The 20,576-nt window shown below is 46.3% G+C and overlaps 1 protein-coding gene across 2 annotated transcripts in view; it reads left to right on the forward strand.

Moving 5' to 3' along the window:
* LOC144151988 (RYamide receptor-like) overlaps window positions 1–19,499 on the forward strand; it is a 390,675-nt gene extending 371,176 nt beyond the window's left edge. Inside the window, exons 3-5 of one of the 2 annotated variants that reach the window (XM_077683182.1) lie at window positions 2,904–2,994; window positions 10,989–11,080; window positions 15,048–15,181. In XM_077683182.1, the coding sequence (XP_077539308.1) occupies window positions 2,904–2,994; window positions 10,989–11,036 (139 nt within the window). In that variant the 3' untranslated portion in view covers window positions 11,037–11,080; window positions 15,048–15,181. Of the gene's footprint in view, window positions 1–2,903; window positions 2,995–10,988; window positions 11,081–15,047 lie in introns of both variants that reach the window. The other variant, XM_077683176.1, reaches the window with a different exon arrangement.
* Window positions 19,500–20,576: the final 1,077 nt, after the last annotated feature.

The raw sequence follows: 20,576 nt of genomic DNA on the forward strand, positions 1-20,576 counted from the left end.
CACTACGGACGAGTGGCGAGAAAAAAATCGGACTGGCTGTTTTCTAGACGTGCTGTCTTGGGCAGCCGCTTCCTTTCACAGCCAAAAGGCCACTCCCCGCTTCTTTCCTCTTCCCGTCGGGGGCTCCGACTGCCCACGTGATCACGGCAGCGAAGTTCCGAGAACTCAGCCGAATTTGTGCTTGCTGTGCCCGAATTCCAAGGCGCGCGCACATGGCCCTTCCCGAACGACCGGCACAGCGGGCGGCCGAAAGATACGCTCGCTTTTCTTCGGCGTTCTCTACCCGATGTCGCGCCGAGGCGAGTGAAGCAGGAAGGGACGCACGTTCGGAAGGCGCAGAGCACTCTCAACAACGCGAGAGTCCCGCATGCAACAACTGCGCCATTTTGCGGCCTGGCTATAGCGGTTATATTGGTCTCGTTATATGGGCATCCGACCTTCCGGGATTTGGTCCTATGCCCTTGCTCAAATTACTCCAGGGCCGGGTCCCTTTTCATTCTGATGGATCCCACTGCAGCGGACCGTGATGGGGGCACGTTTGATATGTCGCTGACCACTTTGTTTGTTGCGTTTGATTGGCCGGACTAGTGTTTTGTGTCAGCCGCTCAAACATTCGCTGGAAGGATCGTAGAAACAACAGTCGCCAAATCAGCCGTTGAACTTCGCTTAAAACCCCGAGTCAAATAGGGCGGTTGCACTGAGGAAAGGGAAAGTCTGCTCCACGCATAAAAAAATCAGACAGCTCATATTAGTTATAGAATTGAGAAACAAGGAGAAACACTATAAGGCACTCGATTGATTGTAGGGTTTAACGCGCCGACGCAACGCAGGCGATGAGGCACGCCGTAGTGGAGGGCTCCGGATTAATTTCGACCACCTGGGGATCTTTATCGTGCGCCCAAATCTCGTGCACACGGGCGTTTTTGATTTTCGCCTCCTTCAGAAAAGCGGCCGTCACGGCCGGGAATCGAACCCGCGACCTCGTGGTCAGCAGCACAAACTGTAAGGCACTCACGGGGTTCGCTGTCACTCCAATGTAGTACTCGCGAGGGAAATTCCTACAATGCAGCCAGCAAATTAGATTCGGTGAAGAACAGGGCCGTATGCGCAGTCATAAAAAAATGAAACGCGAACACGAAAATATGGACCGGAGCACAGAAACTGCGTTATTTCTTTCCTTGCAAGTGAAATTTTCGCGTGGCTTTACTCTAGAAACAAAGATTGAAAATGTGTCTCTCCAAATATACCGCTAGTGAACCATTTTTTTTTTTATCTCCACTATCCATATTCTTTGATTTTGCGTGTTCTCGTTCATATTTTCGTGTTCTCATTTCATTTGTCTATGACTATAGATATTATTCGGCTTCAAAATATGAAAATCAACGCAAATAATCGCGCTTGCATTGACTAATGGCACATCGCAGACCTACCTTCCGAGTCAAATAGTAGTCTATAGGCTTAGTCAATCGTCGAATTTGCATTTTTGGTCGCACGGATTGTTTAGTCTCTCGAGAGCATCATGCAGACGCCCAACCACCGGATTGTCTTAGAGTGTGTCTGGCACCCATCTCGTGTACAAAAAATCGAGCTAAATGTTCAATATGTAACGCTTTCTTTTATAGCCCGTTTCGTCAGTGCCTTGCAGCGCAGTGGAGCAAGACGTGAATGTTATCTTTGAGGGTGTTTTATGCCGAGAACGGCGTGGTGTTGTTAGTTTAGGCACAGCGCCCTGGGGAAACGCGCTTCCTCGGGAAGAGATGCCGGTATAATAAATTCGCTGTTTCTCGGTGCCAACTTGCGACCATTATAGGAGATAACGATCATGTGTGTGGTTTAGCTCAGCAGCCGTGCATATCATGCCGAGCGATGCCCAAATGCGCAGCGCGCACAACTGCCGACGTCAAGTGTGTTGTGGTTGAGCTCATGACAGTTTCATCTCCCCGTCTTGGACAGCATAATTAAGCGTTGTTCTTTTTTTTTCGGAATAATACGGGACCCTGAAAAGCACACGCTGCATAAAAGCCCCCCCCCCCCCCCCCCCCAGCTGTTTGTCAAGACCTTTTAAATCTTTCCTATTGACACGTGGCTCCTAAGCCAATTATTTAATACTTGGATAAGTAGATTTATCTCATCATTTAATAATTATGTACAATAACTTTTATTTGGCCCCCGCAACACTACTGCAAACAACACGCCAACGATTTCATCCGCAAAGCGCGTTCCCGTTCTTTTTTTTTCTTTTTTTACAATGCTTGGTGAGCGCGTGGCAGCCCATGTACTGAAAGAAAAGGCCTCTTTAGTGCGAACTAACCAATTAAATTACACCGCAAAAAATTCCTGCAGCCCGCTTCTTCCTGCATGTCTTGAATAATAAGAAGGTGTCTGTTTTCAAAACGAGCCCGCTTTGGTGAAGTGATCGAAATTATGCGAACATATTCTGGGCACAGAATTTCTGCACGTATGCCGTTTTTCCCAAGGGTCTCCATGTCCCCGTACTTGTCACTCAAGAAAGAAAACTGCTGCCGAGCCTGCGTATAACCGGCCCCGAACTCTTGAAAAACCGCCCTGGTAGCCAATTAGGGCCCCTCGACTTTCGCAATACATTTTTTTTTGAATTTCCCTCTGATTGTTTCGACGCCACTGACGGGAGCTATGAATAAGAACTTCTGGCAAACCCGTGCTATCAACACCTCGGATACAAAGAACTATGACTTGTGACTGCAAGGTATGGTGACCCTCACAGCTCAACTGTGCCCAAATAGTCATGCAGGCAGGAGACGACGTACGCATGCGACGCAGTTTTCAAGACATTTTGTTAAACCGGTACTCACACGCATTAAAAACCGGAAAAAGCACTGTCTTTCTTTGTTAAGTGCCTCATCTCCATGTTGTCTCTCATGCAGATACAAGTACATAAACATCATCTGGTTCTGTACGCACTGGCTGGCCATGAGTAACTCCTGCTACAACCCTTTCATTTACGCGATCTACAACGTGAGTATTTTCTACTTCCATCTGAAGCTTAACGTTGCTCTCTTGCTGGTGTATTTGCAGCGAGGTGCTTACATTTTGCTGTCTGTCCCACTTAACAGCCGTTACAGACGCTTGGAAATTTACACTTGGTCACTTCCAAATCCAAATCGCATTATTAGATAATGGTGGGACACGTCCAACGGCTTATGTCCGACGGCTTATGTCGCTGCCATTGCAATGCAAAAAAGTCCCCTCGCGCTTTCCCTCGTGAACCGATGACGAAGGACCTCCTTTCTTATTTTAATGCACAAGTACACATTTGGTAGCATCGGCATTGTCTAGTTTTGTGCAGCGCACCAGGGATACAAGGCATCAGAAATATTCGCTGATATTTCGCGTAACATTAGGCATACGTTCTTTTTTTGCTGTGAGCCGATCAGCATAATGCTACCCCCCGCGTCAAGCGAGACACCTCTGGTATTTCGAAAAGAAAAGGCTGAACGCCACATTGGCGAGCGCCTGCATTGACGCAACACACGTTATTATATTTACTTGATCGCGTTGACATCACGCAAGCGAACTTTTCCGTAAAGTTCGTTTTTTTCTGGTAGAATTTAAAAACAACCGAGTCAATTTGCTCTATTGCCTTGTTTGTGGAAAACATATGAAGTAATCATCTGAATGCTTTTTGTATCTGTATAAGCAAAACGGCCGAAAAAAAGGGAAACAAAAGTGTTGGTTCATCCTGCGCTGCTTCTTTCTTTCCTCTTTTTGTTTAAATTTTTTCGGTGAAGCAAGCTTCCAAGCAGCCCATGTGTCTCCTTATATCTCAAACATGCAAATGCTATGTGAGGCCCCATTCACCACGTTGGTTGCCTGCAAGCCGCCACCTGTAGGATCCCACCTGAAATGCTTTTTTTTTATTGGTTTTTCCGTTTCGCCGCGATTTTGGAGCCGACAAGCAACATTTGTGGGCCTTTGCGACTTTTATGTCTTCAGTACCAGACTCGCAAAATTATTACGAAACTTGCTGCCTTATGAAAACTTTGTATTCAGGCGGCGCGTTCAAAACTACGCTAAAACGTCCGTTGCGACGTCAACTACATGTCTTGTGTAAACTCTGCTGCCTAAACTTGTGCTTTTGCCTCTGTAGTAAGGAATTCTTTTTCACCAACGTATTCGTCAACACGCGGGGAAGTTTCGAAAAAGACCTGGCAGAGGCCACGCTCTGTGAAAAACAGACTAAGAGCCCAAAACGTTGCCGCCATCTATAGAAACCCGATAAACACCCTGGGAACATGGCGTACAGACAGCTTGATATTTGCACATGCAGTTTGCGTGCGTGCGTGCGTGCACGAGAGATATAGTGCGCGCGTTTGTGTGCACTAGCGAATAACCTGTTTCTTGCAGAAGCCCAAACTCTAAAATGCGAAAAAAGATACTCATTCTGTGCTTTCTAAGCTCGAGCTTTTACGCGGTGCATTCACTAAGCCCGTAACACGAGGTTAAGATGGGCATCGCAACTGTCGTAACACTTCTGAACAATGAGTGACGTCTCGGGCAACAAATTACGCACTCCACCGTTTCTTAACTCTGTAGCATTACGACACCCCCGTTCCTTCAGTAAGCCGTGGCCGAACACGGCATAACAAGCAAGGCACACAAGCCGCCTGGCCAGTGACCCCATTGTTAGTCTTTCTCCGTGTTCATCTTTCTTTCTATAGTTTTAAGGCCCACCATTCGGTGGGAGGAGGTCCCCCTGCGATCAGCGTTACCACATAGTTGGAAGAAATATCTTGAGGTTTTCTTTAAAACAAAAGAGATATTTTGACAAACTGCAGGTTAACATCATACTTTCTTGCTCAATTCCTGCTTCTTTTCTTCTCCCATATTACGCATTCCAACTTTTCGATTTTTTTTTTTTGCGCATTGCGCGATCGTCAGAGCTTGTAGTGCGTCCTCTTTGCGATTCAGAAGTTTCCTGAAAGCCACTAGCACTGGCATTTCTCGTTTAAAATCCCCCTTTCAGTGGAATTAATCTCTATTTTACCAAAGGCGACAGGGACTTTTCCAACTTTAGGCATAATACGTAGTGAGAAAGTACAGTTATTCTGCGAGAATTTGGGGTCCTACGTATTTAGTTCCAGACTAGATGGTCTGCTTGCTTGGGTGCTGCCTCCTGAAACTGCTGCTCACACCAGGAAGACGAAATGTGACGAAACACTTTTAAATTACCTGACAAAAATGCAACAAATCGCCCTTCACAAGACTTTTATACAGGTGCCAGGGCTTTCCGGCTAAAAAATAACGGGTTACTTCAGGGGCCTCACTTCAATCGAACAGTTGTTGGCATCAAACATCAGCGATGTACAAAGTTACATTTGAAATGCTTATTGTTCGTCAAGCTTACACCCAGAGTACCAGGTGGAGTTCAAAATTTTCATCCGACATTCCGCGTCGCTTTTTCCCAGAAATATCGTTCGCAAAAGTAAGCACCCTTTCAGATGTAGCGTGACATCAGACGGCTGTGGTTGATTTCACGAGTCTTCATTTTCTTTTGGGGGTGAAATCACTAGGAGATTCGATCTCGAGAAACCTGTGCGTGTATCTGAAGCCCCAAGAGCGCCGATGTCTCAAATCCGTTTGAAGTCCGTGCGCGCGCCCCGCCCGAAGCAAGATCAAACGAACGCGGGACTAAGAACGTTGGTACAGCCCGAGCGTCGAGATGGGAGAACGAACGATAGTGCGGTGGAAAATAAAAAGGACGGTTGTGTCAGCGCGCTCCGCGCTCGCGCAGTTGGGGTACTGTAGCTGGGGGGCGCGAGGAGTTTGTGGTGCGGGTCTCGCCGCGTGCGTGCGTGCGTGCACGCGTACGTGCATGAGTGCGTGAGTGCGTGCACGAGTGTGTGTGTGTGTGTGTGTGTGTGTGTGTGTGTGTGTGTGTGTGTGTGTGTGTGTGTGCGCGTGTGTGTGTGCGTGCGTGCGTACATGTGCGTGCGTGCGTGCGTGCGTGCGCGCGTGTGCACGGCGCCGCAAAATAACGGTCGAAAGGAGGAATAGGCAAGCCTGTGCAGTGTGAAAGAGTGGCATGCAGAGCGCCTACAAGGTCTCCCTGGGGGTGCCACTTTGCAAGAAAGCGCAAAACAACATCAAGAGAGATCAAAACGTCGAATTTATGTTGTCTCACGCACACACTTTTAACACGACAAGCAGGAATCATATAGGTCCGCTCTGTGACGCAAATGGGCAAAATTGGGCTTTAGTGTGCGCCTATAGGGATAGAGCGAGTGTGCATCAGATCGTCCTGTAATTATATATATATATATATATATATATATATATATATATATATATATATATATATATATATATATATATATATATATATATATATATATATATATATATATATATATATATATATATATATATATATATATATATATATATATATATATATTTATATATATATAAGAGAAGAAAAACTTCGAACAAGGTAAAAGCACGATTGTGGCCTACGTTTCAGCAAAGAGAACTTGCTTTCCTCCCTGAGGAAAGCAAGTTCTCTTTGCTGAAACGTAGGCCACAATCGTGCTTTTACCTTGTTCGAAGTTTTTCTTCTCTTGTGTTCTCTACCATCTTCAAAGTTCTACTACTCCCTATATATATATATATATATATATTCCGAATCAATTGGCATTCTAAAGAATGCACATTGTCTATCCCGAAGCATTCTTTGGCTGCTTCACCCACTTTACGGTACCTGGCTGGCTGGTTATGACAATATCACTCCTTTTACGCCGAGCCATCCATCACAGTTGTCGTTACTATACGAAGCGCTGCACACATAGGGGCACACACGCACGCACGCACGCACGCACGCATGCGTTCAAGTATACGAACGAACGCACGTACTACTTAACTTGTCTCCTGTAAGGATCTAGGGATCCCCACCCGTTGATGCATGTCAGGTAACAGCGAGTGGTTCTGTCAAGTCAAAGAATGGTTACCACTTAAATATAGTCGTCTGAAAATATTATGGCTGGAATTTTTCCTGCTTTTTCTGCGGCCTGTACGGGCATAACTCGTTACAGCCTCTTTTACCCATAAATTTAAGAAATCACCTCGCCATTATAACAACAACATTTAAATGTTTCATTCCAAAATTGCCTACAAATGTAAAGGATTGCGAGTAACGGGTAGGCACAAGCCTATAGCTTCAGTTCACTTCACTGCCATTGACTTGCGACGATTTCACAACGGGGTACCTAAAATGTTATGGAAGGACGCATGCTCATTGCAAATATTACAAGTGGCCCTGAGAGTACAATGGCAGGCTACACATACCAACGGTTTGCGATGCGAACGCTTGGTGAACCAACTTAATTTTTCAAAGAGAGAGCTACACATATACCGTATTTACTGGCGTAATGATCGCAATTTTTTTTTCAAAAAAATTGATATAAATTTACGGGTGCGTTCATTACGCGGAGTAAATTTTTTGCAAAACATTTTTGAGCCCAGAAAACGCAAACAAGTTGTGGGTAAAAATTTTTACGGTAATTTTTATGAACATAATAAAAATAATAAATAAAAACATAATAAAAACTCTGCACACGGCCGCCAGCCGCGTTTCAAAGGGACGCAAAATACCGAGTTTTCACGAATTACCGAACGCGCCGGTACGAGCTTGCTGCTAGGTGACAACAGTTCGAACAATAAGTGGCTGCCACTGTTACGGTGCGGGACATCGAAATAGACATGGCGGTCGACTCAGCAACCTGAGCGCGTATTTTTTTTTTTTTAGTCTTGTGATTAGCTGCATTTAGTGAGAGTTTCTTCCGTATCATTATTGAACGCATGCTTGCCAATAGCGCTAATATCGGCAAGCCTGCCGCAATAACGTATCCATGTTCTCTTCGAAAGCGAAGGAAACAGAGGTACGCACGACCATCGTCAGCTAGACTTCGCACACATACGCCGTATTGCTGCGGCTAGTTCAGGGTGCGTTCATTGCGCGGGAAATTAAAAAAAAAACGTACTTGGACAACATGCTTAAGGGGTGCGATCATTACGCGAGTGCGATCATTATGCGAGTAAATACGGTATAGCACCAAAAACACTACGACGCGTGACATGCTGCTCTTTAAATGTCGGTCTTTAAAATATTAGTCCCTGTAAACCCAACTTCGACCTTTACTACGAGGTGTCGGAGCTACGTCGGGACTTGCTAAAATTGGGGACATATCTGAGGTTTATTTTTTGAAGCATGGAGCCAATGAAATGTTTGTGAGCTGGTAGTATTAAACTAAAATTTACGAAAAGGGCTGCACCGTGGACTGACAACCATCTGACACTCTGAAAGGGCGATTGGTTCCTCACAGGAAGGGTGAGACCGGAATTAATCTATAAGCTGGAGACTTTGTGAGCTATCTGTATATCTAGATATTCTTCCAAAAATCTGCAGATATCGATCTAATAAGTGTGTGGGGCAACACGGTCTGCAACGTAGAGAAAACGCCTTAAGAAAATGTTTGCAGGCGCCGGCTGTCACAGCGGGCGCCCAAGTTATTCTTTATTTTGTCATTTTCAGCAGAGTTTCTTTTGCTCACACACATACGCCTGAGCAGGGTCAGGGACCGTGACTGCTCGAGATTTTAGTTGTGAATGATAAACATGTACCAATGGCCGCTATCATCGTTGGGTTTTCATAGACACTTGACTTTGACTATAGAGAACTTGAAGACAAGAAATGAATCTCCGAATAGTTGCACTGCCGTTCTTACTTAACGAAGTCTACCAAACGTAGCCTGAAAGCAAAGGCGTTCAGTACAAGTGGCGAAGGGCAATCCTCTTAGTGACGTACGCTTTTCACTTCTGAAATAAGTGACATCTCTTACAAATTGACTGCCTGCACTAGTATTTGTGCGGGTCGACACGGCAAGAACGTCATTAAGGCCTTTCGGAGAAAAAAATTGGCGACATTCGGCGCATCTCTCAACTTCAACTTTTTGTAAATTTCAACTTCAACGAAGCTTTATTTTAGACCAGGCATATATGCTTGTTACTTCCGAGTGTACATATGCCGCTTCAAAATTATTATATGCCGTCATATTCACTGGAAGGGTGCGCTTTTTCTGTGCGTGCGCGCGTGTATGTTGCGGAGCGGGAGCATCTCTAGGTTGAAAAACGCTCTTCTGTTGCCATCAGCCATCTTTGGTGTGGTTAGAACAGTGAAGTTCTTAGAGGGATACTAAAAGCTGAATAACACCTTGCCTCAAACGAAAGATCAGGCCAGATCAGGCCTTTCACAGCTCGTATGGCTTCGGCTTCACGACAATTAACACTTCGTTCATTTAGCTATAATTGATTAAAGCGCAGATTTCGTTTTCCGGTGTCATTTTTTACGTAAAAAGGCTCTACGGAGTTTTGAACCAAGTGGCCAGACGGTGGTGCCATCTAGAAAAGGGCATCGGAACAAGCCAGCAAGAATTCAAATACGTGTTTATTATTCACCGAAGCGACACCTTTGCAAATGGCGCGCCGTAGTGGAGGGTTGCAGATTAATTTAAAACACCTGTGGATCTCTAACGTGAGCCGGAGTCACCACACACACGCGTTTTAGTTTTTCGCCTCTACCAGAAAAACAGCCGCCGCGGAAGCGATCGAACCCGCGTCCTTGGGTTCTGCAGCACAACGTCTCAGCCACTGAGTTGCCGTATGGTGCAGGAGCTACTTTCTTAGACCGCAACCTGTGGTCAAGTTGTCGCACTGTTAGCGCTGTTTGTTGTAGTATTATACTGCTGGCGGTAAAAGCGACTAAAGCTCACGTGCGAATGACGTGTTGAATATTTTTTTTCGAGTGAACTTGCGCACCAATGGTTAACACGTGACAAAGTGAAACAATGGCTGCCGCGTGAGGTGTTGGCAGCACATTGGCCCATTTTTACCAGTGCACTCCGTCTTTTTAAGAAGTGCTGAAGAGTAGTTGTAAGATGCGTTTATTTTATATTTCACCGCCCCTCATCTTGCCGCTATCTCTCACAAGTATACATTTGTACAAGTTCCGCAAGTGCCCTCCCAGCCTCCATGATTTGTGACGTCACAAGTTGGATGTGCGGGTAAATTGCGTTTATTTAAACAACTTCTGCTCCGAGGAGTGGTGTATTTCTATTCTAGGCGCTGCAACCTGTGCCGATGCTGGACAACTTGTTTTCACGCTTTTTTAGCCTTCTTTTAAGACGTCGCGGGCAATATTACGTTACGTTTCCCAGCCGAGTGTGCGCTCTGGCAGCATCGCCAGGCTGTGCCTCTCGAGCATAAGACCTAATCTTTGTCATTCGCTATTCCATGAAAAACTTTCCAAGCGTGGGAACAAACACGGTCTCTCAGTGGTTGGACAATAATAAACTCGTGGAGCGAAACAAAAAAAGGTGCAAAGGCACTGGCGCCTTCTGCCACTTGTCCGGTCTGCTTTGGTGACGGCCTTAATGACGATAGCCGTTAAGGCATCAAGCATAGAGACACGGGGACGCGTCGCTTACGATATGTTAAGTTGCCACGCAGTGAACGCACACGAAAGTCGACGTTAGCGGGGGGAGAATATCGTATTCTGGCACAAATGTAGGCGCAAGACCCGCACTCCTGCTAAGACAAAAAGTTAAAAAAATACAAGTCGCCTGTGTACTCAGGCCACTGGAGTCTTGCTGGAGCACTTGCCTAACGATGTCCATGGAAGGGCAAGAAGGCGTGAGCAGCATACAGCAGTTAAAAAAGAAACGAAGAGGAAAGGAAAGCGAGCATGCCGCAGCCAAGACGCAGTAATGTCGTTAGTGCTGACAAATAGGGCAAGAACGCGCGATTCCTCTTGACCGTCTATACTGCCTTGTGCCTTGTTTTCCTGTCTTTTCTCTCCCCCTCTCTTTCTGACCGAGCTCGGTGTGCGCCCTCAGCGCGAGGTGGCCTTCGCGCGTGTAGCGCCACCTCTGCTCACTCGGGCTCTTTTCTCTACCCAGATCATTCCTCGCAAACCTAGCAGAGACAGAAGTGAGGGCGAGCTTTGAGCCTGGGCGCGTCTTACGGAATGGCTAGTGAGGGAAACCATCAGGTACGTGGACCGCCGAGGCGGATGTACCGTAAGCCGTAAACAAAAAAGGATTAAACATGCAGAGTCCCCGCCACCCTTCGCACCACACTGTAACGTACACCCCCGTGCACTTGCCTTCGCCCTCTTCCTCCCCTGCATGCGTTCGCAGTTGAAAGAAATACACTGGAACTAGCTTTTAAGTCAAAGCTGTCGTTCACGAGCCCCTTAGGAGGCTCCAAACAAAATGTTCTCACTTTCACTGCATTTCTTTCAGCTAACGCCCCACTCACTTCTCCGCAACCTCCGCAACTTCCTTTTTTTTTTCATTGTTTCGAAGTGAGGTCGGTGCCTTGAGCCTTTCTGATCGTCTTCGCGCGTGACAGCATGGGTGGCTGGCGCAGGGAAGAGTGTGTTTTTAAGACACTTAGCTAAAAAAGGTTACCTGAAACTTTACGTCTGAAAATTGCAGTCTCATACCAAAGTCTATGGGATTGGCCCCGACGAGCGCTAAGCTTCCAGTCTGTAAAGGATTGTCCAGCCATTGTTGTACTTTGGCATAGAAAATAAAAAAAAACGATGTCTTTGTTACCAGAGGGTGGAGGGGGTGGCGTGCATAATCTGTCCCGTATACAACTGCTTCCCCTGGTGCTGGCTTTATGGCGGTACCATTATTCTTCAATCCACACCGGATTTAGCACGCGCGTGAGTTGCGCGGGTTGGTGATTTAACATCCCATGCACACCTTATATAACGGCCCCCGCGCAGACACACACACGCATGTACGCACGTGTGTGTGTGCAGTGTAAAGTTCTGAACGTTATCCCCTAAGGTGTTCAGCATTTGCAGTCTCTTTTGAAAACTTGCATACAGTTAGGAGCCTGCCTCGCGCGTGTTTACGAAACAAAATACGTTGTGCAACTTTGTGTGATCGGGAATTGCTGAACTGACGTTAACGGGAAAACATAGCTTGTTTCGTAACTCAGTTCCGCAGTTAGCGCAAATAAAACCAGCAGACAGGGTCTCCCTATGATCTGTAATTTTTAAGGCGCATGAGATGTCCTAAAGCACTATGTCGATCGCATAAATAATCTGTAAGGATGAGAGATGCGGTTCCGAACGAGCCAGTGTTTTGTCACTGTGACAGGGGTGGGGGAGGGAGCAAAAGAAGGCAAGCAACGTTTCTGCTACCCTTCGAGAAAGTGTACGGAAAATTACTACATGTAGTCAAGCCAAACAGCTATACTATTCGTTCGAATTTATGTTAAGGTACTACGTTCGCTTACGCTCTGTCATCACTCTTTTAAAACAAAACGTGTCTGTTGTTCGTTGTGCATAAGTGGTTCTAGTCTGCTAAAAAAAAATTACGCTGGTTAAATTTTCATGTTGAAGCTTGGGGTCGAGACCCAAATCAGTGTTACAGGGAAAGTCTCTGCACGTGTTTATAAAGGTAGTCTTTCGTATCAAACTGTGTTATGATATTAGTCTTTCTTTCTTTTTTTGTTCACGCCAAGGTGAGTGACATGGTAGTATAAATCTTGCAAAAGCTGGCTGTTATTTCCGCTATTGAAAAAAAATTAATGCCAGAATTCGTACCTTATAAAGCCCACACGTAGAAGAGGGCCGGATTACTGGCAAGGCCAGTTTACTGCGCAGTAGTGGCCTACCTCTTTCTTAACACGATCGCCTGCCGGCACAGCTGCACAAGGTTACATGCCGATTCAGGTTAATTTCAAAGTCAAACACAAAGCGGGAGCGCCTCCAACGGCGTTGAAGCGTTCTTTCTCCAAGAAAAATCGGACGTGACTCTCGCGGTAAGACAGACACAGTCGCGCGCACCTTTTAGCCCATACGTCTCAGCCCTAATCGCCCGGCTTTGAACTGCAGAACGTGCGAAGGCGCCACCCTCCCGGTAGAAAGCTGGCCGATTGCCTACATTCCTTTCCACTTTCAAACGATCCCCATTACTACTTAATTAAACACTCTGCTACGGCAAAAGGGCTTCGATGGCTACCAGCCGCCTAAATTGGACATTTATTGAGCATAATAAACATATTGCTCCCCACAGAAAGCCTGAGCCGACAAAGCAGGAGCGCAATTAACTGCACAATTGCAATATTGGTGGACTAATCAGTCAAACATAGTCAACGCCAAGCTGTATGACGCTCATCAAGTTGAGGTGCAGCCTATTAGGGCTCGTGCATAAACTTCAAAAATGGGCGGAAGCATGCGTAGCTGTTCATATCCACACTTCGATAAATTTGTGATAATTTAGACTGCTGGCGAAAAAGCCTCCAGCTAGAAAATTCCACGACTGATAAGTTCAGTCCAAGTGGGCTCGAATCTTTTTTTTTCTCGCCGCTTTGTCCATACGTGTGGTGCTTGTCACTTTACGTGCTTCCTTTTGATTAGCAAAAACGACTTGGGCACATTCAAACGACCTTTAGTCCATGTGAAGGGAACTAAAGTCCGCCCAAGTACTGTTCGGGACGTTACCAGCAAGGTTTTGATACGTGTTAACACTGCAGCTAGTGTCCAAAAGGACATCAATTTTGTTTTGATTCGACTGGACGGCGGTCCAGCTCGCGGCTTGACCGAATTTTGAGTACGCAGTAACAGTTCGAGCAGAAATAAGACATGTCAGAGACCAAACAACGCCGTAGAAAAAAAAAGACTAAACAAATTTGCGTCTCGCGTTTTTTTCTTCTTTTGCTTGTCTTCTGCGTTCTTTCGTCCCAGATATGTCGCAGCAACCTGTTCAAGTCGTTCTATGAGAGGAAGCGCGTCGCCGAAATTTTTTCTCTTTGTAGCGCATTAAAGCAAATTCCATGATCCCTGGAGATGATGTGGCTCACACCTTGAGGAGCGATGACTCCGCGAAAAAGACCATGTGCGTTTGTCTATGTCACAGTACTAAAAGCTGGTTTATCGCTGGAGCTCTTCTTCGATTACCAGTCCCGGGCTCACGGCAAATTGCCCGAAAAGCAATTCGTTGTTCGGTACATATAGTATTCGTACGGCCAGGAGAGTCCTCGGACTACCCGCGGCGGTGAATCCGAGGCTGTAAACCACCGGAGAGCCCCAGTGCTGTCTGGTGTTCCTCATGACGTGCCAACTATAGGCGGTTAGAGCCACTGACCCTGTTGTTGCGTTTCAAAGCACGCAGAAAGTACACCATAGCGCTTAGTGCTACTTTTAACCGTAAAAATGTCATTTTTTGGAAGAAAATGAGCTCCATGTATACCATTTAGGACACTTCACGATGCCAATCGTAGGCATTTAAAACAAATATAAACTCATAATCTCTCCTTGCGCAACAGCTGTGTTGAGTTTCGGTGAAGACGTTCGGAATGACAGCACAACTTTCAAGGCATGTCCACGCAAGTTAAGCCATCTCGAAAAGTTACTGTGCAAGAGCGAAGAACTAAAAAACAAAAGCTTCTTTTCTTCTCAGCTACTGCCTACTACTACGTTCGCGTAATGTATAATTTCAGAAAAAACTCAAGAGCAAACAAAAAAACAACAAGGGGACAGATTAGCCCCCTCGTACTGAGATGACAGGGCGTGTTCGCTCTAAAGCACGTCGGTATGCTTTTCTACCCTTGTTACCCGTTAAGTTTTATGAGCATCGTCATTTGAGCAGATCGTCGCATAACTTTTTGATCTCGAACGAGTGTGGCAAAGTTCGATGACGCTTGGTTCAATGGTCAGCTTACTCCACGTGCGACAGGAGTATTAATCAGCTGTCGAGCAAAGCACGGCAGCGTACACTCACTAGAATGCTTCTCGGAGGGTACGCAAGCACGCCTTCGCGATCACTTCCACTTGCTGTGTGCGCGCGATAGCGTAAGTTGGCATGTGTCCGTGTGTGTGTGTGTGCTTGACTGCAGATCAAGTCATGTGCACTCGCATTCAGCCCTGTTTGCCGGTGCCGTGAGCTAATTTCTCTCGCCCGTCTTTCCCACCCCTCTTTCCCGCCCCCTGTGCCCAGGAGCGCTTCAAGCGCGAGTTCGCGACGCGCTGCACGTGCGGCGGCCAGCGCTACAAGGCGGCCAAGAGCCGCTTCGCGTCGTACGAGCAGGAGGACAACTCCACCATCATCGTGTCCATGCGGCACTCCTTCCGACTCAGCTTCAGGGGCTCCGCCTCCTCGCCTCTCAAGGGCAGCACGCAGGTGTGATGCAGCCCGCCGGATCCCTGTGGATGGGCTGTGGGCAGAACGAGACCAATTTGACGACAAACAGGCACTCTCGAACAGCGTCTCCTGCAGTACTCAGCGACAGATCTCAGCGCGCATTCCACAGCAGACAGACTTTTACGAGGATCCATCGCCACCTGGAAGATGTGCCCGTCGGTGCACTGCGGAATCTCAAGGTTCGAGTACTTGGTTTGACACCGGGCCGAAAAAAACGCTTGCCGTGCGCGTTCGAGCTGCACCCCGTGCTACTTTTCTGACACACTCCCGCTTGGCGGTGACCTTCGCGGCCAAGGCTTCGCTCGAGTTCTTACCCCGAGTCCCCGTTAAATATCTTCGTGTTGCCACATTCGGGAGGTTTCGTTGCTGATGAGATGGACTCGTGATCAGGTGCGAATCGCACGCCCTCGGCTGTTGAGGCGAGACCACTTTGACCTGGCTCTGGCCACCGTTCACGCACGCTCGGCTGACTGCTGCCACCCCCAATGTTTCCCACCGACCCCACTCATTCCTGTACCTGCGCGTCCCGTGTCATCGAGACGACCAAGACGCGCGAATCCCGGCTGTGCTTCACCATCGGTGTTCGTGAGACCAAGGTGCACGGCCAACAGAGGACGACTGCTGCGATGAACCAATGTGCGATGCATGTGTTCCGCAATGTAAGCGAGCCCCAAGAGACCAAAGCGCGGCACCTGCGCTGCCGTTCATCGGGGCACAAAGAAGTTTACTGTGGCTGTACTCGACAGTTTCTGTGTTCTTACTAAAATTGTAAAAATGTACTAGACGTCTCTATTGTGATCTTGTATGCATGTCGAAATGTCAGTCAGCACATCCATGTAGGCACTGTTCTCGCAAGATTTCAGTACGTTCGCGATATTTACGAGAGCGTTATAAAAACAAAACAATTGGAAAGCAACCGGCGTCAATTTGTAAAGGTGCTAGAAAGCAAATGATAAGTTTTTGTCTGTAAACCCTCCCTGGTTGCACCGAAATGCTATTTTTTATGCGCGTTTATTGTTCGATTTCTTTTAGGTTAAAATCGACAGGAAAATTGATAGCACACGATACAGGTTTCGTCCGAATACGTTTTCCTACTGCCTATCTGACCACGAGCATGCCTTTTGCGCAGTAATCTTAAGCCCTAGCGGGACCAGTAAAAAAGTGCCGTCAAGCATTCCCGAAATTTCTTGCCCTCAAGGTGAGCCACTTGAATGCTCCCACGGTGCGCTCTCGCCAACATCAGTGACCCCAGTAGCTAGGCCAGCTTAATTTCTTGAATTCTGCTCACCAAGCTAATGTCGAAGCCTTGAAGTTACCGTAATAATACCCTCTGTATCGATTAATTATTAAAACCGTATTGATCGATAACATGCAATTCCTTTGCGTGTCTGGTAGATATTCACGCGTCACTTAAATGCGTATTTACACGGCGACTTGCGTATTCTCTGGTTACTTTCTCTCACCATTTATTTTTATGTCAATCCAGAAGGAGTGCGCAGGCGTTAAAAAACACAAGAAAGAAGTCGGGAGGCACTAAATGTGTCATACCTGTAAATGTCGCAGCCATATATTGGAGGGCGAGCGTGCATGTTTCCTGCGTCGCGCCCGCAATTGACAAAAACAATATTGAAGCACAAAGCGAGGGCATGTCATTGGAAATTTTCTTGCTCTTCATGCGCTGAAAGCGTCTGCCACCATCTGCGATGTAAAAACGTTGAGTCGTGTGCAAAAACCGCAGATCGTTACCCCTTTTTGTTATTGTTATGTTTCCTTTGCAGATCTGTTCGTCCGTACCCTTTTCGATGAGAACCGTTCCTTGCGCTGCGTAAAACGTCAGTTTAAAGATAAAATACGGACGTTTTCCGATGCGTGAAATGCAGAAAGTATGCCTGTTCCCCTCGTAGGAACTGTTTTTGCAATGGAGAAAACTGTCACATTCCCTCTTCCGTAATTCGATTCAAATGCGATAAAAATAAATTCTAATATGTATTTTTACACGCTTTAAGTAAGAGGAAATGCTCGCGACAAAAATCACTGATGTTTTTTTGCGTACATTCCTTAATGTGCAAAAGGCTGTCATGGTGTGACTGTCATGTAATTACTAGAAGCATCAAATACTTTTAATAAAGAAGGCTGTCGCTAAATTTAGACGGTCCAGCCTGTACAGCCCGTAAGCGTCCTTCCAACGAATGCTTTTTCCCTCCAGGGAACCTGATCACATAGTAGGTTCACCCCCTCCCCCCCACCCGATATTTTTATTAAGGAAGAGGTGTGCTTCATATTTCGAACATGTTCTTGCGATGCGCATTGGACAGCACCTACTGGAATTTAATATTTCCTTCCCCATGTGAAGATTTGAGTTCGGTGTAGTTTAAAAATTCGAAGTATGTTAAAACAAGAAGGGGCCTCAAAAAATAACATAAGCTACCTCCAATGTGAGTATGTATATTACCGCTGACCACTGATATCATCTCTAAATTTAAGTGACCTTATCTCCATCGCATTTTCTTTAAGAGCCTCTTTGGCAGAAGTACCTCGTTGTACGCCCAAAGTTTCTTTTCATAACAGCTGCGGCAGTTTTGAACAAAGCTTGCATATATCAGGAATGCAGGGAGAAAGCATTTCAAATATGATATTTCTCATGCAGCATTGCTTTCTCACCTCTCACACTAATAGCACGAAAATGCATCGAGGCACAGCCGACCAAATTTTTTTTTAATTACGCTTCAAAGGAAGGTGTCCCAGAACGGTATACGGTTCCGCGCTGGAAGCCTCACACTAAGAAACACATAACAGCACAAGAAAATATTTAAACGCGTTTTTGCTTCACAAAAATATACTGGCCCTTCATGCACAATTCGTCGACGTAGGTCTACTTTGTCCCCAGCTTTGTTTTCGCTCGATATATTTTAGGTTTGTTTCATGTAGGCTTTTCTTCAGACATTGAGTCGAACTCAGAGACGTTATGGCTCGATAACGATCGCCGCTCGCGAGCGCCATGGCACGTGACTACAGACCACCACAAAAGAAAAATGGGAATGCGAACTGCGTCAAGGAAGGCACTTCCAAACTATATTGGCCGTGGACAAAAATGAAAAAAAAAAAAAACGTGTCAACAAAAGAAATATGTAAAGAGAAACCTTCTCGATTTGCCTGCCTAATGCCTGTGCTACACGGCAATTTTCAATTGACAATTGGACGTTCACCCTCAAACGCGTCCTGTGTATTTATAATGGGGCACTCGATAGATAAGTGGTTCAAAGGCCTTCTAAATGCCTTTGAAACGGCCGTGTAGCACAGGTATGAGATACCCAGCTGCAGCCATCCCCCGGGAAATAATTTGGGCGCATGCAGGACTGTTTTCCCGAAATTGATTACTCCTGCTGTTTTGCTTTTCCTATCCCTAGAAAGGGTCTGCAGCGAACTGCAATGAAGCGATCGGAATGAAGAAAATTCTGCTTCTTGTGAATTCCTGCTGGTCTCCAAGTTGTGGGAATAAGTGCGGGAATGGCATATGCCCTTCGTTCACCTTAGCGTTTGCTCGAATGACGGCGCTTGCATAAAGTAAAGGCTGACATGCTTTTAACCTGTATCGGGCCAGAGACCAGCTGAAAACAAACTGAAGCTCAATCCTCGCTTTGAAGAGCCCGCTCTAGCTGCGAACACTACCTTGAACCTACAGTCGTTGTGCCAACCAATGGTACTCAATTCATCACGTGCAGTACGTTGTATAAGGCTCGCCCTGTAGAAGGCATACTTTACAGCACGCCTTCAACATACAGTAGAAGGCAAGCCTTCTGAAGTATGTCGTAGAAGGCTTGCCTTGGTGGTGGCTAAAAACCAAGGTCTGCAAAGAGAAGTTTAAGCTCTGGTTTAGGCGGTGACATTTTTTTGTGCTTATTTGACCAGAAATACTGCTGTAATGCTCCCTACCACACCATAGAAGTTACGTTTCACGCGTAAATGTGTGCAGAAAGTAAGCATTGGTTCCTTGATCCGATACGGGCCCTCATTCTACTGCCCCACTGTTATTTCGTGAGCACAAGAACAAAAGAAGACACCCGGAGTCCGCAAGAGATTATAAGGTATTGAATTTCCGGTTCATTTCTAGTCAAGATGTGCTTACTTTGACCCTTGTTTTAGTTTGTGCCTCGTGCTGTCCGTCAAAGCATGCACCCTTTGGATCATTGGTTCTCCAGCACTTCTTGTAGACTGTTAATTTTACGTTGCCGTCCATGTGTAAATAAAATAAAATGATGTTTTACCGAATGAGAGTGGCTGACTTGCATTTTAAACTCTGTGCCCACGTTCCTGAACGATCATCTCCGCTCTTCACAGCATGAAAACACGGATGACTTAGGGATCCGCTTTGAGGACCCCCGCTGCCAGTGCCCGCTTTAACGCAATGGAAACGCCGGAGACCCCGAGGAGGATGAAGCCATGAAGTTCCCTTTCTTTGAATCCGAAATATATTAGCACTGGCATCATGTGAAGGAAACACGACATAATATATGAAAAGACGGCATTAAAGGGGCCATGCAGATAAAACACAAGTTTAGTTTATTCGAAAGATTGCCCCGTTAGAATCATACTGACACAATTTTTAACGTATAGTTCGCTCAAATAAGGTATATAACTAGGAAAAAGAATGGCCATGCGACCCACTAGGACATTTCCCGCGCTAAAACCTATGACGTATTATGGGCAGCTGCACGATTCACTGAGGCCGGCAAAAGCAAACGCAAGTTTTTCACGGCTTACAAGCTTGCAGAACGAGCTCTTTGCGCTCAAATTTAATGCATACTCATTTTATAGCAGTAAGAATGGAAGTTACGAAAACGCACGTAAACATAGAAGTACCAGTGCGTACTGTTGTCGGTACAGCGCGTACTGTGCTTGTTATAGTTGCACAGCAGTCCGGGGCTTTGGGGTTGTCTCGCATAACACTGGCCGATTGGCGTAAGCGACATTGTCTTCCACGACCCTGTTTGTCGAACATACGCCATGTTTCACGAAACGATTACTACCTACCGTAGTAAAAGCAAGCCGTGTGCAAATACGGTCAAAAACAAAGCAAAGGCGGACAGCAGTGCGGCAGTGCGGCGCAGAAAGGTGGCGCCATCTAGGAGTGCTAACGTTAAACAAGGCTCCTTAGTCCGCTGCAGACTAAACAGCGCACTTGAAGTTCGCTTGAAGACCCGTCCTTGTTACGTCATGGCAGACGTCAAAAAATGCGATATGGCGGGAGAATCAAAATTTTAACTTGAATTGATTAATGTATGAGTAAATAAAGCATCGTTCGCTGCCCGTGAAGCGCTGGGGGCA

The sequence above is a fragment of the Haemaphysalis longicornis genome, unplaced genomic scaffold (genome assembly GCF_048455015.1).
Source record: "Haemaphysalis longicornis isolate Haplotype H1 unplaced genomic scaffold, Haemaphysalis longicornis Haplotype H1 scaffold_1, whole genome shotgun sequence".
Taxonomy (NCBI): domain Eukaryota; kingdom Metazoa; phylum Arthropoda; class Arachnida; order Ixodida; family Ixodidae; genus Haemaphysalis; species Haemaphysalis longicornis.